This window comes from Numenius arquata, chromosome 1 (genome assembly GCF_964106895.1).
Source record: "Numenius arquata chromosome 1, bNumArq3.hap1.1, whole genome shotgun sequence".
Lineage (NCBI taxonomy): Eukaryota > Metazoa > Chordata > Aves > Charadriiformes > Scolopacidae > Numenius > Numenius arquata.
In genome coordinates, this window is record NC_133576.1 from 25,685,057 (window position 1) to 25,703,596 (window position 18,540).

At 47.3% G+C, this 18,540-nt stretch overlaps 1 protein-coding gene across 1 annotated transcript in view; it reads left to right on the top strand.

Moving 5' to 3' along the window:
- Nucleotides 1-3,715, top strand: part of PTGFRN (prostaglandin F2 receptor inhibitor) — a 73,341-nt gene extending 69,626 nt beyond the window's left edge. The window contains exons 10-11 of the mRNA XM_074166751.1: nt 1,973-2,278; nt 3,549-3,715. Of these exons, the coding sequence (XP_074022852.1) occupies nt 1,973-2,278; nt 3,549-3,715 (473 nt within the window). The remainder of the gene's footprint in view (nt 1-1,972; nt 2,279-3,548) is intronic.
- The last annotated feature ends 14,825 nt before the right edge of the window (nt 3,716-18,540 follow it).

Genomic DNA, 18,540 nt, shown 5'->3' on the forward strand with positions numbered 1-18,540 from the left:
ATATTTGGCATAAACAGGCAGCAGAGACAAAGAGTAGTTTATAGAAACAGAGCTCTCTCCAGTAGAGGCCCTGTTTCCCACAGACGGTTGGATGAGTACACGAAACAGAGGTCAGAGTTTGGTTCCGTTAACCGAACATGTGTTTATGGTAATTTTTATTAACTCTGCTTTCAAGGGAAGCAGTCTGAGAGCTATGCCAAGTAACTAATAGCAGTACTTGTATGATAGGCAAGAGTGATTGTTGTGAGGGCTGCTGGTCCAAAGGACCTACGCTGACCGCCATGTAGGACTAGGAAACCTACTGCTGCTGTAGGGCTGCAAAACAGGCAAGGTGCTCTCTTGAGGTTCTGTGCTGTCATCCGGAGCAGCTGGCTGTGGCAGGCAGGGCAGGAAACTGGCTGGTCCCCCAAAACAGTTTGATCAGCCAGCTTCTGTGGTAGTAACATCTGCTTTTTCATCTTTTTGTTTTGGAAGATGTGTGTAAAACCAGTGCACCTTACAGGCGAATTAATTATATCCCAAACGGTGGTTTTTGGCTGCAGTAAGGGGGAATGTTCAACCTGGCCAGCTGATGCTATACTTAAAGTAGCGGAGCTGAGGATGTCCTTTTACTTCACTTTACTTTAAAATAATATTTTAAGATTCTCTTCCTTCCTAAGCATTAGCTTGCCTGATAGAGACTTAAAATCTGTCTTCGCTTTATATCTGCAAAGAAGTACAGCAGCAGGTTTAGGGCTTTAATTTTTCCATTAGCCTGGAGATCAAATGTAGAAGTTGAGAAGAGCAAACTAAATTAGCCAAAAGATCAGTTTTAAATTTCAGGTTTCTAATACTGTGTTTTTCAGAGATCTCAGTGCTAGCAAATGGAGGCTTGATACATTGCCAAAATCACTGGGACTGTCTTAGGTGTGAAAAGGTCAAGCCCTGTGCACACATTCTACCAATACCCAAAATGCAGTACAGAAATAGTAAGCTCTGTTTCCAGTTTGGGCCCATCAGTTTGCTCATGTGCCAGGAAGGAAGACCTGTTGATGAAACAAGTGAGCAGGTTTTCCTGTCTATACTCTAGGTCATCTCAGGTTTCAGACTCTGACAGGTGTTGCTGGGCTCACGTTAGCAAAGAATAGCAGTGATTTTTAAAGTAGATTCTCAGCTACATCAGCTTAGCAGGGTTAAGACTGAGATCTACTAATGGGATCAATAGGATCTTGCATGAACATCAAAAGAGCTAGATGTGTTGATGAACTCTGACTACCTGTCAGCTATGTTAAATGTTAAAGGTGTTGTAAATGCATTTTATGAAGTATCTCCTTGGGTGGTAAAACTTGTACAAGGTGTGATGCCTGATGATGTGTGACAGTAACCCACAACTCTGGGGAAAGAAAAAAGTCAGGCGTTGCTCCTGAATATTTTGTATTTTTGTGCTCTGTGTAGAACCTCTGTATTCGTTTCATCAGATAAATGTAAGGAAGGAGTCTTTGGGAAAGAGACTTCTGACTTTGTGGTTGTGTAGGCCCTGCATGAAGATAGTGATAGCAAATCACTCTGCTAGCAAATACTTAGCTCTTCCAATCCCTTTTCAATGTAGGTTCAGCATAGTTGTAGAACTTATTATGAGATTAGGCCTGCTTGATGAAAACATAGGTCAGAGACGAAATACAAATTTCAGAATGGCAGACAGGAAAGCAAGAGACCTCCTCTTTGTTGTCCCTGTAGTAAGTCACCCTTTCCGTGCAGCTACCTTCTTCATGCCAGTGTATTTCAGAAGTTCACTGTTTGAATCCTCTTAGAAGGACATGTTCAGGGTACTCTTTTCTTTTTTCTTCTTAATTTCTTTTCTTTTTTTTCTTCCTCTGTCAGATGAGTGTTGGCTTTGTTACTTGCAGATTAACCTTTCTGCTGAGAAGTGGCACTATGAATACTCCTCAGACCTCACCAACATGTCCAAATTCTTCTTTGTCCATAAATGCAGATGATATGTCCTTTGATGTCTCCTGGTTTGCTGTGCGCTCCTTTGCATTGGACAGAGAGCCTGTCTTGCTGGCCTCGCTGGACCGGAGAGGGATTGTCACGCAAAGCAGGAGAAATGGGAGCAGTGATCTCAGCCTGGAGAGAATCAGCCCGCTGGAATTCCGGCTCCGCGTGCATGGCTGTGAGGACCATGACTTTGGGAACCACTACTGCGTAGTGACCCCGTGGGTGCGATCTGCCACCGGTGTATGGCAGCGGGAACCCGACATCAAAGCCAAACCCATCTTTCTGTCTGTGAAAATGGATGGTAAGAGATTGCAACATACGTTATGCAATTATTATTTTTTTTTAAACACCTTGTTATGTCTTACTCTGACAAATATTCCCCATGGCTATTTTTAAAGGTGCCTGTGATCATCTCACTAGATTTTGTTATCCTTTTCTATTGTTTGCAACTTTTGATTCCAGATTCTGTAGACTAGTTAGGCCTGAACAGATCATACTCATAAGACTGGAGTGTTCTCTTTTCTGATCATCTCTTGATGATGTTTTGCGTAGCTGGGGCACCTTTCAATCAAGGCATAGTATTCTCTCCAAGTGTTAACTCTTCTGCTGCCTGCAGGAGGAAGCCTTGGTTTGCAGATGGGGTGTGCTGAAGTAGAGTCGCGTTGTGGTTAATACCAAATCTGAGAACAGAAAGTCAGAGCTCTGACTCCTTCTTCCCTCTCCTAACCACAAGACGTGCTGCTCCCTGCACTTAATGCCTTGTCTGCTTTCCAGCCTGAGTTGCAAGTGTTGCTAGACTTCATCAGAAGCAAGTTGCGTGCTAGTTGCTGCATTCAGCATGTAGCTAAGGAGGAAAATTAATGCAGGAGGGGTTTTGAACTAATTGCTTTATTCTCAGTATTTCCAGGAAACGTCGTATTGGGAAGTTTCATGAACTTGAAAGGAATCAGGTTTTGCTCTCCCTGCTGTGCAGATGACTATTTTAACTGTACTTTCTAAACTACTTATAGTTCTTGACGCTGCCTTTTAACTGAGCAGTGGGTGCCTATGAATTAAATCTCTTTAGGTACCAATTTTGGAGGTTGATTAGACAGGGTTGCCAAGAGGCGGTGAATATACTGTACGGTTAGTTCTAATCGAGCAAAGTATAAAGCGGTCCACTCTTTGCCATTTGGAAACATATGACAATGAGTGCAGCTGCAGCCTGCCTGTGATGGGGAAACTTTGCAAGGCTTCTGTTTGGAGGAACCAGGTAATGGAGTATTTCTTGGAACTAGATCTACTTTGCTGTCTCACTCCGAGGTTCCTTCTGGTGCTTCCAGCCTCCCTGACGCTTTGAAATGGTGGAGGAAGAATTAGGATGATGAGTTAAGAGAGTCCAGTAAGAAACTAACTTTCCAAACCTCAAAAGACAGAAATCAAAAAGGAGAATTAGTGTAATTTCTTCCTGAAAGTATTCAGTCATGGGCAGATTCATTATGTGGGATTTTTTCCTTTTTTAGGCAAAAACAAATAAAAGGGTGCTCTGAATTTCTCGGTGATATCTAATGACTTTGCCTTCCTCTTTTCAGTTCTGAATGCTTTCAAGTATCCCCTGTTGATTGGCATTGGTCTGGCCACTGTCATTGGACTCTTATCCTGCCTCATTGGCTACTGCAGCTCCCGTTGGTGCTGCAAGAAGGAAGTGCAGGAAACGAGACGAGAGCGTCGCCGGCTAATGTCGATGGAGATGGACTGAGCGTGGGAACCAGACACACTTGCATTTCAGGAGAGACTCACGGGGCTCTCGGACTGTACTGATACACTCGCTCACAGGCCCAGACAAGACAGTGCGTTTCCTCTCTGATTTCAGCCTGGACCTCAAGCTTCTCCTTGTTACACGTCATGTCCTGAGAGCATTCAGGCCATATTTAGCGACTTGGAGTTCTCCTTTTCCAGCAGCACTTTCTGCATAGGGATCATGTCCTTCTAATGTGCAAACTGTTGAACCTTCTTTCAGCAGGGCCCTGTGACAAAATTCACTAAGTTTTTTGTTTGTTTGGTGGTTCCCCCTCCCCATCCCCTTCTTGGTTTTGAAAAGATGTCCCTGTATGAAAGCGTGATGGGCAAGGTGATGGGTGGGGAAGGGACTGGTAGAAGTGTTAGACTTTAAGTGTATTAACCAATCTACTGTTTCCCTCTACCTCCATCACACCATCCTCTTCCCTTTCTCTGTCCACCTTGGTATCTCACAGCCTTCTTTGTATTGGATTGGAGGCTGGAGAAGGTTCCTCTGCTGGTGCCTCATGAGACTGTTCCAGCAAAGAATTGGTTTGTGGTTGTCAGCATGCCTTCTCTTCCCTGACTTTCAAAGGATTTGCAATTAACTCCAAAATGTAACTTGCCTGGAGGTCTTTGGGACACTTTTTATAAACTTTTTTTATTTTATTTTCAGTGCTCAAAGCTCTTAGCTGTGGTGAATAGAGGCTAACTTGGCAACCCTGAAGAGTCAATCCTCAGACAAGCATTTGTTGAATGTCTGCTTATGGCCACCTTCTCTCCCACCCTTCCTCCTTCTTTTCCCCCCACTACAGCTGCTCATGTTGTGCCTGAGACCCTGTTCTGCTTGTAGCAGGGGGGCACATGGTGTCTAGGGACAGTGTCTGGCCTTCTGCTGGCCTCGGCAGAGAGGCAGACCTTTCCCCACTGGTGATGGTGTGACTTACAGGGGAAAAAAAAAATTAAAAATGAGATGGATCTTTGTCTGCAGTTGGCCAACTGATCATGTTTTGAGAAGACTTGTAAACTATGTATTGCCAAATGCACAGACCAGACTCCAGTGCTGCTTTTGCCAGTCACTCAGTGGTAACCCTTGAACCTGTGAGTAGAGTCTGAGATTAGCAGTAGCTGAAGTGCAGTTCAAGGTAGGAACAGGAGCAAGCCCAATAGGGCAGCAGGATTTTTCCTTCAGGTTCCAATGATCCTGGTCTTGTATATGGGCCTGCAGCAGGGCTTTCCCCGTGGGTTTGAGACCTATTTCTAGGTGCTATAGTATAGAAGTCCTGCTTTGGTCTTCCACGTACGCTGAGCTGCCTCCTGACTGGGAGCAGCTCCTTTTCCAGGCAGTTCTGTCTTCCCAGTGCAGCTGGTGTTTTAAGCAATAAAAGTCAGAATAAAGATACTGTGTATAAACAAGAAAGTAGGACTGTACCACAACCTGAGGTCACAGCCAGGGTTTGGCTTGCATCAAGAAGGGTGCGAAATGTAGAGTTGAGGCCAGGGCTCAATCCTTTCCAGATCTTTTTTTTTAAGATAAAAGGAAAGATGCTAAAGGAGAGCATCCATGGAAGGCAGTGGCTGTGATGTGCTGTTGCCATTATAGACCATGTGTTATGTATTCAACCTGCTTCACGAATAACTCATCCCACTGCACATTCCAGGGGAGCTGCAGATCTAGTATCTGTGCTATGAAGGCTTCATTTTACATTAGTGTTTGTGGAACCTTGCACTCAACACTCACTATTTCAAAATCAGGGTTTTTTTTGTGGTAAGTTTTCTTTGTGCTGGTTTTCTTTTTTCCCCCTGTTTTGCATTGTGACCTTTGTTCTGAGGCTGACGTGAGGTTTTTTTCTAGAACGCTGTTCTGCTTCCTGCTTGCAAACACGCATGCAGTCATGTGTGTACATCTGTATGCATAGAGGTGTCCAATGATTTTTGGAAGCTGAATGTGAGACATCTTCAAAATGGACTTGATTTGCCAAGTTGGGGCTTGCAACTTATTTGACTAAAACATTTCATGTAGTGTTCCAAACCTGGGACACACAAAACCTATAAACCTTTGGAAGATCATTTGGCCTGAACATTCATAACAGTTTATCTTTCTGGCCTGATGTGTTCCTTTTTGGAAGAGCTCTGAAAAAGCCTATGTTGCAGGCAGACGTAGCAGCCTCTGTTGAGGGAACAGGGCAGAAGCAGTTTCTAGCTTCCGCTGTGAAAGCTCAGAAATCCGTAGCAATGCTTTCCAAAGGAAGAGAGTTGAGGAAAGGATTCACATGGATATTACTTTGACAGCAAGAATTTTTCTTTCTCTCCTATCTGCCTGCTGTAGTGAAATCTTGCTTTTTTCCTTGGATGCTATGAAACACCATTCTGGTGTTTGGGATGCTGGCTGTCCTTCCCACACTGATGTAGCAGCTTCTTTCCTGCATTAACATCTGCTTTCTTCACGGAAGGCCTGTGGCATTGGGGCATCTTGGGAGGGGTGGTAGTGGCGGTGAAGTTTGAAGCACAGAATCAGTGACTTTCTGTCCTTGCAGACTGACTCCTTTTTTCTGTGCTCTTGGTTAAGTTTTAAGGAAAGAGGTTCATGACTGTAATGCAATAATTAGGGAATGAACAAGCAGGGAACTGCCAGCTCTTCCCAAGCACACAACGTAGCACACTTTCTCCCTGCTGGAAAAAACTCAGGGTTATTCTGGTCAGAGCTCTCTGCCCTATGTCCTTAGCTAATGCTGGCCTTCCTTCATGGCCCATAACAAACCATCTTTGTCATTCCAAGTGAAGCAAGTTTGCTGCTAGCTCGTACTGCTGCCAGCGCCTTGGAAGGCAATGCTGCATCCCCTTCCACCCTGTATTTGCTGTAGTTGGAAGGCTAGAAGCTGAGGGGCTAGACTTACCCTCCCAGGTTTCCTTCTACTTGTGCCAATTTTTTATTATCCCCTTTTTTAAAAATAGAGTGGGAATCTTACCGCTAATGAAGAGAATATCTAGGTCACTTTTCATGTTTTTTATTATTATTATTTCCTGTGTGACCGGGGTTTGTGTGAGTGGAGGTGTGTGTGCATCTGGTTGCGTATTAAACCTGCAGAGTATCAGGAGAGTAAGCTGCCTGAGATGCAGCGCAAGCCATCCATATCCTCCCTGCGGCTACCTGTGGTATTGTCAAAGTATTCTAAGGGCTCATGTTGATGTTCCTCTGTTTGCATTGCCACATCTCCTGGTTAAGCTGGTAAATTCCTCCAGGCACTTGGAATTTTGATCCAGGACAAGCTTGAACATAAATAGCAGAAGGGCAAGATATTTTCTTTCTTTTGTTTTAATTTCAAAGTTATAAAATAAAGTGTTTGGCACAATTCTGGAATGCAGGTACCGAATAGTTCTAACAATGCTGTGTAAAATGTTTCTTTTTATGTTTAAAATAAAGAGCGAGCCTTTTTGATTATGTCTGTGCTGTGGGTCTGGATGTTTGAGCTATGGGCAGTTCTTTCCTTGTACCTTGCATTTATGCAGACACTATTGTTGAGGCAAGGGTATCAAATGTAAACCTTACAGTCCTGTTTACAGCACTGCCTACTCTGTAAAATAAGCATGAGCCCTATTTTACAGTAAGTTTTAAATATTTGCCTACATTTATGTGATGACTTGGGGTACGTAATTGTTTTCTGATTCTATGCTGTTTCTACCCTGCTGTAAGTCAGCCATTTTGTTGGGGGAGTTTCCTTTTGATTACCTAGGGTTAGGAGTCACAGTTAGTGTGTTCAATATCTGCTGTAAAAACTGGGCATTAGATGTTGAGTCTTTGAACCCTTCCTGAGACTTCTAATTTTCAACTTACCAGGAGGAAAATCAGTAGTTTTGGAAGTAAACTTCTTGCTTACCTTGCTAATGGCTGAATTTAGGATTCTTTTCCCCCCCAGCAACCATGTAAGGACACAATGATAGTACAGCAAGGTGACTTGCTTTCCAACAAGAAGTTGCTTGATGCAGAAGTGGGTTTGGGATGCCAAGACAGGCTTTGGCAAGGGTGGGTTTTTTTCAAACTGGTGCATGCTCTGTCCGAAGTGGCTGCAGTGGAGGCCAGTTGACAGCAAAGTATGTACCTTTTGGCCTCTTTCCAGATGGTGGTGTTGCAGCTGACATGGAAAGATATCCTCTGTAGAGTGTGTTTATGGGAAGCTGGGAGGTGGCATCAAGCTGTAAGTTCCTAAGGGGTGGTAGAGACCATCAGCTGAGATAAAGAAATATCATAAATGGGCTCTGATTCCTCAGCAGTGTCTTTGGCAGCTGCAGATGTTTGACACATGCATGCCCACAAGTGATGAGTGGCATGCTGTGGGACAGCAGCTGTTGGCCTCTAGCTGTGCAGGTTACAGCTTACTGGTAAATTTGGATTAGCTTTATGAAATCCTCTTGCCTCCCCTTACCCCTGGGATGACCTGGATCTTAATACAGTTCTTGAAAGGGTGCTAGGATTTTATAATAAAGAAGAAAATAAAGCCAAATCTTGAAATCTGGAGAATGAAGGGGGATACTTGCAAGTAACTGCCTGAGTGTTGCAATAAATGATGGGAGTTACCAAGTCTTCAGCCATGTGTCTCCAGCACAGTCTCTATCTGCCATGTGTTCAACTCGGCTACCTGCATGTAGAGGTACCTGGCTGCCTAGTGTCATAGGGACAGCCTGAAAAGCACTTCTGTGCCAGAGCTGGGTGTTTAGTTGCTTCTGTAGCACCAGACTTAGGCAATGTGCTCGGCTGTGTTTGTTTCTAGGCCAGTTCTGAACCCTCCACTGGGCTTAATCTGACTGGAGTGTAGAGTAGGATGCATGAGAAGACCTGCCTCCTCTTTGTCATGTGAAGGTGAAGCTGGTCATCCACATCTTTGAAGGAAATGTATAGCTTTTGCCTTTTCAGTGGAACTTCCTACATTTCTATGATTGCAGGGGACTGAGGTCTGTACAGCAGGTATCAGGAGAGATTGAGTTTCAAGAAAGAGCCTTTAGCAACTGATCCAAGCTATGGGACGTGCTAACTGAAGGAAAAGCTCACTCTTGTGTGACGTAAATATTCCTTAAATACAGCACATAGCCTTCTATCGGACAGCCCTTTGCCAAGGATCTCCTTCCATTACTGAGGAAAACAGCATTAGGCTGTTGTCAGCAGATGATTGATATTGAGAGCTCCAGGGGAATGCCTGGGTTATTGAGGAAGCCAGATTCTGTGGATTTCCAGGTCCCTCAGGAGAGCTGCCACAAAGACAAGCTGTTCTCCCCTCTCTGGCAGCTGAGTCGCATTCCATGAAGTACCAGAAGTGTAAGTGCATGTCTGCTTCCGTCTCTGCCAAGGGGGTAGAAAGGCAGGACTTTCCAAAGGAGACTTTGTGAAAGCAAGTTAGTATTATATCATACTTTGTTCATGTGGGATTTTATAAGCTCCAGCGTGTACTGGGCCTTAGGCTAGACCACAGACTTAGTCTGAGTTCACCTCTGCTGGCTTTAGAAGTGAATAATGAAGCTTCAAGATAGATGAACATGAAGTTCTATTTCTTGTTGGCAACTTAACCTGGCTCATGCCCTCTGGTTCCTTGTTTGTGTGATCCTGCCAATGATTTGACATGTTCAGCAAGACGGCAAGGAGTCTCAAAGATACTAAATACGTGAAAGTTTCATAAAGGGTGGGGCTAGAGAGAAGGGAGGATGCTTCCAGAGCTCCTCCAACAGAGCTAGCAATAGGAACTTACCAGTTACTGGCCATCTGAGGACAGGACCAGTGTTGCCTTTGTGGCTCTTGTTGCCCCTGTGCTGATTTCAGCTCTACAAAGGGTCCTGGGCATGGTGTGCAGGGGCTGGGATGTTGGGGCTATGGTAAACAGGGAAAATAGCCATGCTGCTTAGTATCTGCCTGTATATATGAAGCTGTATGTGGCTACAGCCAAATGCAGGTTCTGAATGCAAGTAGAATAGTACTAACCTCCCCTTTGGGTCTTCAGGTGCATCCTCTTTTTTTCTCTCCTCCCCTTCCCCCTCCCCCCCCCCCCCCCGCTTTGTTTGTTCATTTCCTCTCTGTTTTGTTCCCTCTGCCTTCCGTCTTTCATTTCCCGTTCTTTCCTTCAGTAGTCTCTTCTTGCCTTTGCCATCTAGACCAATGTTTGTCTCTGCATCTCTAAAGGACCACGCTCTTTTGTGTTCATCTCTGAGGGAGAGCTGAGGTATGTTGTTGCGGTGCATCCTTGAGTTATCTGCTGAGAGCTCAAGCTGCAGAACTCCAGCCCAGTGCCCAGTACAGATCATCTGCAAAGCTGGCACCAGACACAAATGCACACAAATGTTTTGGAGTCTCTTTCCTCATGAGGACTCCAGACAATATGCAAGGAAACTAAGCATCTCTGATGGGGAAATGACTCCAAAGAGACATTCAGTTTTCCTTTGTTCAAAGCAGGAGGGACAGATTTTCTTTCTAAATAAGATGGCTTGGGCCTGCTTTCTCCTGAGCGGCTGCTTGCTATCATAACACAAATGCTGCTCAGTGTCTACGAGTTCCAGAAAAGTGACCACTGTGCTTGAACAGTATACTTAGTATGAACTAAAGTCATATTTCAAGGTAACTATGATAGTATTCATCTTTAAAACCTGGGCTAGCCACCCTGGACTTGAGAAACAGATACGTAAAGAATGTAATTTATCTGACCTACTTGAGACATGCATTTTAGAATAAGGAGAATCTGAAGGTACCCATTTCTCCCCATTCGCTGTACAGGAAAGCGAAGCTCACCTAAGACATAAGAATTGGGCAAGATAAATATAGAAAAGTATTGGCCAGGCAGGTAGGGGCTGAGAGAAATGAGCTAATGGCAGCTGCCTCTAGTGATGGGCAAGGAAAGGAGGGAGGAAGGCATAGCAGATAGCCATAGTCATTATTCAACCAAGAGATCAACAATGGGTCCTCGATCTCTGTAGTGACCGTTCTCACATAGCTTATGTTTTTGTGGAAACAGTTCCATGGTAAATTTTAATCTTGATTTTGTTACTTGTGTAACATCTCTGCGTAAGAATAGTCTTTGGATTACAGTTGTCAGGAGAGATCCAATCCAGTCTAATTGTGGTTTATAGCCTTGCGCAGGTTCCTAGTCTTCAGTCATGCATCTTTTCTGCAGTGTGACTAGTGGAGTCAACCAAGTCTCATACTGAGGTCCCTGGTGTGTTATCCAATGTCCTGTCCCTCTGAAGCTGTCTCTTCTAGTAGCTGTATCAATAGTGAGTGACCAGGCTTCCTGAAGTATTTATTTAGAGCAAAATCACTGCCATAAGGTGAGTCTTCCAGCAATGAAAAGGATAATATGTCTTCCTTCTTTATCGGGTATTTGGCCTTCTTCCACATGGACAAACCTTACCAGCTGTTTTCTGTCACTGCCCATTCTCTTCCCCCCAGCACCCTGTCACTGTGGGCTGACAAGCATAGCCTCTTTCCCTAGCTCAGAAATGTCTGTCTCTGATGTTTCAGGGAGAGCCCCTTCAGAAGCTGAGCTCTGAGGACCCAGCCTGGCAGAAGTATACACTTTCTTTAGAAATAGGATGTTAAGGGCCTTTTGAAGCTGATGGCTTTTTCTGCAGCCTTTCAAGTGCATGCTGAGGTGTCCTTGCCTGGTGCCGTTATCTTTTTCTTTCTGTCTCCCAGTCCCCTGCATTCACCCAGAAAGGTCTTTTGTAAGTTGCTATTCATTAACTTCCCCTTCCTCGACCTGATTGTATACAGCATTAACAAGACCACTTTCATACCCTTGGGTATGGCATTGCTGTGTTTAAACCCTCCCTTACTTTGTCAGTGGTGACAGCAGCATGTCGTTTGAGCGTCACCTTTTCCCAACTTGACTGAGACCCGTGTTTCAGTAGTGAGAGATGTTCTCCATGTCTCTGGGAGTAGCAGGGGAGGTGCTACAGGCTCTCTTAGCTGGAAGGTGTCAGGCAAAAGTAAGATAATGGCTGCTGTGTTGCAGTACTGGGTGCATCCTTTATCAAGCCCTTCAGCAGCAACACAGGAGGAGGAGTTGCTTTCACACTGAGGCTGACAATCCAAGCACAAAGAAGTGAGATCTAGTTTGTACATTTGCAACTCTTCCTGACGTATCTGTTTAATCAAGGCTGTGTACCCCGCAGGCTTTCCTTGGAGTTGTCTACAGCTCCTGCCTTTTGTTTGAAGGAAATTTGTTTGGCTTAGCCTAAATATATCTTAGCCTTTCTGTGACTATAGCCAAGACATCCTCCTTTAGTGCAAATGGAGGATACCAGCAGCAACAGCATCAATATTGCCTACACTGTGGTCTGCTGTTCTGCTCTTGGGATGCTTGTGCAGCAATGGGGCGGTGTTGTCCAGAGTGCTCTACCCAAACCGATGCTGAGGAGGGTAAAAAGGTGGCATATAGGAACAGAACATCTACTGTACAGCTGTCTGGTAACTAAACACATGCAGACCACTAAACAGCATGTTAATGCTACATTTTGAGTCAAGGGCCCACACTGACAACCCCTCAGGCCCCAAGCTGAATTTCTTTGGACACCTGCATATGTATACTTGGAGAGAAGCTTTATATTCATAGAGGAAGGATGCATTAGGTACTTCAAGAGGAACTGAAGCTGGCAGTTCTGGGATTTTAAAAAGGGGTGCTCTGGCTCTGCTATCAGACCTTGTGAAACTGCTGCTTTTCCCATGATCTCAGAGGAGTGGGAAAAAGGGAATTGTTTCAGGTAGATGAGGAAAGGCTTTGATGCTAGGTGAGCTGTAAGTGTAGTTCTGCTGTTGCTACCTTGCTTTATCACTCCAGCAGCATAGCTGTGTATCACTCCCATGTTCTTAGTGGTGGGGTGGCCACACTCTGCCCGTATGGACAGAGCCTTTGTGTCCTCACTGTAAGGATGGGACGTTATGTCTACCTTCATGTTGGGTCTTCCCTGAGTAGCCCTTGTGCTGCTCCGTGAGACCTACAGCCTCTCCCTCTTCAGCCCCAGCCCTGCAGTTGCCTGCCTATGGCAGGGAAAAATCCATGCGCTTTCAGATTCACATGCTGCCATCAGAGGGAGGCACGTGCTTCCTGAAAAAAGGTATGCTTCCACTGCGTACCTTTAGTACTGGGAAACACATATTTTGCGCATCTTCCACTTGGGCCTGTTAGGAGAGCAGCTCCCTACTGTAGTCACTGGTGCAGTGGGTTTTGGCAGCTGGAGTTGTCATTTTTCCCAGCTTAGATGTATTTAACAATTGGCTGGAGCAATGGCTGTTTAATTCCCTTGCTAACATTTCCAGGGCAGCTATTTTTTTTTTTTTTTTTTAAAAACCTCTTGCTTCTGGAAATCCTGTAATCAAACCCAAGCTCTGTCAATCTAATTAGTTTTGAAGTGCAGCATCTCCATAACTTAGAGACCTAAATAAGCAGCTTAATGTTAAAACCGAGCTTCTCTCCCAACACATAATACTGTTCTGTATTCCCCCACAGAAGTTCCTACTATACAACAGCCTGCTGCGGTTGCTTCCCCTCTTTCCCTCTCTTAACCTCTCTCCTCTCTTCCCTGGCCTCTGTCTTTTCTGTGTCCCATCAGGAACTGAAACAACTAGGCACAACCCTCTGCTGCTCTGCTTCAGTCTTTCATGGTGCTGCTTGCTGAAAAGATGCTGATGCCGCTTTGAATGTCCAGCGCAGAGAGCGGTCCAGGGGCGGCACATAGCAACTCCTGCTGCTGCGCAGGAGCCAAGCAGGGCAGGGGGGCTGTGCTTGCCGACTGCTCGGTGGTGCGATGGGGTCCTGCGTGTGCTGCAGCGGGGGATCTCCGGGATTTACAGAGGGCAGGCTGCACTGCCTCAGAGACAAGCCCCGCAGCCAGAGGAGTGTGGCCTGGTGCCACGGAGGAAAGGGCAGCTGCTGAGTGGTGCCTCTTTGAGGTGCCACATGAGCTGGCAAGGAGGAGATGAATTAGCTCCCTCAGTGCAGCATCCCTCCTGGTCCCCAGTGGTACATTGTGCCCCTCCCTGAGCTTTCTGCCACCTGCAGCAAAGGTGAGATGTCCAGGAGATTTATGTCAGAAATGCACTGTTGGCCCAAACTACAAAGACTGGTGTAGAGAGGTCAGGCTTTTCACCCCTTTTGTGTGGGTAGAAGATTAAAAAAAAATAAAAATTTGGGGGGGGGGGGGGGGAGGGAGGGAGGATGCTAAAGAGCACCTTTTATTAGAATAAGATATATGAGGCGTGTGGTTCAGGCTCTGCTTATGTCCCGCTGGCAGAGCAGGTTCAGAACAAGTGTGTTTGCTTGTGCTGCCGCCGCAGGGAAGCAGGAATAACCCATCCCACTTTGCTGAAGGCTTTTGGTGTCTCTGCAGTGCCCTGGCCAATTTTGTTCTTCTTTGACTTTTTGCAGTAGAAATGATGATGCAAACAGGACCAAATGCCAGTTCACCAAAAAAGAGCTGTGGGCATTTTCTTCCAAGGCCGGCCCTGGCTGCTCTCTACTGAGAGCAGATAGAGTGCTAGAAAGCTGCAGTTGCACAGGACGGGTGTTCCTCTGCTTCCCAGCCTTTTCTGTTCATAGATTTCAATTGCTTTTTTTTCTAATTACTTGTTTCACCTCCTGTACCAATGATATTGTGTATTTTGCTGCAGAACAATCACAACAGCCTTTTCTTGCTGCTGTGGGTTTTGCTCATGAAGACCATGCATTGCAGCCATGTCCCACAAAGGCTCAGGACACACAGGATTTGAATAACAGAAGCAGTCCTTCCCAACGCCGTGAGAAACGGTCACTATTTTCCTCACCTTTGCTAGGATTCCCCCTGTTTTTGTGGCTGGCTGGTTTCCCTGGGACTGGTGGGTGGTTTGATTCTGCAGCACGTCAGTGGGGAGATCTTTATCCACCAAGATTTTGCTTTGCTCCAGCAGCCCAAGGTGAAAGCCCATGTAGCTGCAAGACGAGCTCCCAGCAAAGTGAGCCTGGCTCCGGCAGCAGCTGGAGGATTTGGGTATTTGTGCTTTGTCAGGAGGTTTCTGCCCACATGAGTGTGCCCGGGGGATCGTGGCTGAGCCGGCTGGCCTTGGGGAAGGCAGGCAGCTGGCCGGCTCCTGCTCTGTAATTGGGAGAAGTAACCAGTTGCCTTTGATGTCTGAGCTGGGCTGAGAAAACCTGACGGCAGACTTCAAAGTCTGTTGTGCCAGCTCCCCCGATTATCTGTAGGCTTCTGGCGCGTCCCCCAAGACTGCTAGCTTATCCCAGCTAATGCTGTGCTCTTCTCTGCATCCCTCCTGCTGCCTGGCTCCAGCCCCTCATGAGGCTGCAACCTCCATCCCTCCCTGTCCTTCTGCCCCTCCGCAGTCCCTGTGGGTATGTGGCAATGGCACTTTCTGGCAGGAGGCTTGTCTCCTGAGATCTGTGAAGTAAAGGCAGAGGAGGCATTTTTGGAGAGCTTGCACCTCTGGGCTATATTCCCTCTCTCCGTTTGTTCACAAGAGCAGCTTGAAACGCAGGGAGCTCTCTGCAGCTGCCCTTTGCGAGGCATCAAGGTGTTTACAGCTAAGCAGGCACCATGTGCCTTTTCCCTCCAAAAAGCCTCTGGGGTACAGGGCTCCCATCCACACTGCTCCAGGGCAGGTCACACAAGCTAAAGGATTAGGAGGGGCTGGGAAGAGAGGGCTGTGTTTTCTTTGCCCCCTTCAGCCTCTCTGCTGGGACCTTACTGCCTCAAATTAGTCTAGTTCCTTTACCACCTGTGCTTCAGTGCTTGGGGAGCTCCAGGGTGCTCATCTGTGTGAGTAGAGATGTGGAGGGTAGGATGTTGCTGAGGGCTGGCTCAGATGGGGGTGAGGAGATGGTAGAGTCATGGGGCTGAGCAGAGTCCCCAGAACTCGTGCTTGTCCCAGAGCAGTTTGCTTTCACCTGGGGTGTTGCATAGCAATGCCAAAAGCTCATGGAGGAACCTTCCCTTTTAAAGGTTGGTGGGTTTTTTTTCTCACAGAGCAAGTAAGCAACCTTAGCAGTGGCTGAAAACCCTTCCTGTGCAAAGCTGGATTTACCCAAGATGTGGTTTGACGTCTGGTTTCCTTTGGAAGGTGGGGTTCATTGCTACTTTTCAGAAGATGGGGTAGACTGTGACTTCTGTTGTGATGAGTGGAAGCCAGCAATTAATGTGATGGCTGTGGGCAGAGGAAACCACAGCTGCCCTACCCCCAGGCACTCAAATGGGGTGAGGGAGTTCATGGGGACCACGTAGGCAGGCAGGGGATCTGGGCTGCAGCCTATCCCCTATGCTTGCCCCATTGCTTTTGGGTCTCAACAGTCTGTTTTCCCTGAAAACCAACACTGACCATGGGGTCACCTCCTTCATTCTCAACAGCTTCCTCCATAGCATACCTACCCTGCTGTGGCAGTGATCTTGCCTTATCCCCACCCCTCCCCAGGCTCCTTGCAGTGTGCAAGGCAAGTGTCTAGTCAGCACTTATCTGGGAGGTTTCCAAGTCACCACAGATATTGCTAATTGCTGCTGTGCTCTTTTAGGCAGAGTCTAACTTCACCCTGGCTGCACTGGGCTCGGTAAAACTTCTGATGCTGCATTTTTGGTGGTGTTTTTCTGGAAAGCTTTGCCCTAAAGCAGCTGAGGAGCACATGAAAAGGGTGCCTGCAAAGGGATTAAGGGAGGCAAGAGGAAGGAGAAATGGGTATGGAGGCATGCAATTAAAGATGGTCATCACCTGCATGAAAGCTAAGGCAATCTGACCTCCAGCCTTGTGATCTGGAGTAGGGAGATGGTGGTACCCTGCTTGGGTGTGTTGAGAGGTGGCCTTGCTGCTCAGTTGCTGGTGGTAGTCAGGCTGCACCAAGGGTTAGAGGCTAATAGCATTTAATCCGCATGGCCCTGGTGCAGCACTTCAGCTCACCAGCTGAGGCGCATGGGCACATGCGCTGCCTGGCTCAGAGGAGGCAATTCCTCCGCTCCTTGTAGGAACGGGCAGGGACCCTCTGTGCTATCAAAGAAGCGTATTTCCCCCTCACTTCTCATGTGGTGTCATCCCTAGGAAAATAGGGTAAGTTGATCTTTCTCCCCATGGAATTGGCTTCCCTGATGTGGTTTCTAATGGCAATAATGTCTTTGTAAAGGGTTCTCTGATCCTCTTCCTTTACCCTGCCTTGTGTGGTTAATAGCCCTGCCATATGTCTGGTTGCAATGATTTCCCAGGGAGGAAGAGAGTAAGTTTTAGACTACACAGCCCCAGGAAGAGGGAGCTGTTGGTTTTGTCCACAGAGCATCATCATTGCCTGCGATAGGGCTGGGCCAGGCAATCCTATTCTCCCTGGTTTCTCTATTGCAAATGTAAACAGCGATTCATGCATCATTAGAGTTGCAAGCTTGGAGTTAAACTGTCCCCGTGTGTGTGGTTATCTGCACACTGACTGTCGGAAGCTCACTGAGGTTGAACTCCAAGTTTCCTTTCCATTTACTCTGTCGTTATAGCAGAGATGCTTTTCCCTCCTCCAAAGTGGTAAGCGGGTTGGCTTACTGTCAGCAGGATCATCCCTGGGGTACTGCAGGCAGCGGGTTGCTTTTGGAAAGCAAACCCTTTCATCCCTTCTGAGATGGGAGGGTTTCATCCTGGAGCAGGGAACAGAAGCCTACCGTGCATTATGGCTATGTGAGTGGCTGTGTCCTGTTGCCACGGGACACAGGCCCTCCTCACCAACAAGTGTGCTGGGGTATTCCACCGCTTGCCAGCCTCTGCCCTGTCTGCTCACCTCCTCTGCGAAGGCAGCATGCGGGTTTCAGGCCCGCGCTGCACCCTCTTTGCCCGAAACAGGTGCCGCTCCTCTGCTCCGTTTCATTGCAGCAACGGTGGGTGGCGGAGGACAGGCGAGATCTTGCAGGGACCTCTCTGCCTGCTGCAACAGCCCGTCCCCCCGGCCAGCCTGTATTTGCCTTTCTGGAGAGCTGCATGGTGCTATGGGAGCTGCGTGCGCAGGCTGACAAGGAGCCAGCTAATGGAGGTGTGAGCCTCTGCCTCTATCTCCTGGCCCCGCAGGCTGTCATATGAATCAGTTTATTAAACGGGGGAAGGAGGGACCTCGTGTTTGTTTTGCTTCATTACATGAATCTCGTTCCCTCAAGGAGTCCCGTGGGATCAAGCAAAGGACTTGTTTTACGGTTGGTTTTCGCTTGTGAATCCCTGAGCTAATTTAGCCGTTCAGTCGATGCCCTGGCAGCATGGCGGGAGCACCGTGGCTCAGGGGTAAATGCTTTGTGCCACCATCCTTCCTGGGGAGGGGGGATAAAAATCAAAACAAACCCAAAACCACTAAAACAACCCTCTCCTCTTCCTTCCCTCCTCCCCCCGCCCCCCCCCAACCCCCAAACAAATCCTTTCAGAGAGTGTCTCGGGTTTGAACCCCTCACTAGTGTTTGGCTGCATGCCCAAGTTGTGCCCCTATCAGCCTCCCACCATGTCCCTGATACCCGCCAGCAGGAGCAGCAGCCTGCCCCAGGCTGCATGCTGCCGATGGCAGCTGAGGCAACCGCAGCACTTGCCTCTGGGGCTGTGGCCAGCAGTCACCTGGCCCCAGCCCTCCCCGTGGGGCTCCCTGTGAGCGGTGCTGCTCCAGGGTGCCCCGCATGCAGGTACCTGACCACGAGATCATTTCTGGCTGATTTCTGGTTGCGTGGTGATCCTTTGAGAGCCAATAAGCCACCTGGGCTGGCTGTTAAGTTGGAGGGTCTCCTGCCTGTGTATCAGACGGGCTGGTGGGGGTGCTGTGGGAGAGACACCCCACTTGGGGTGTCCCC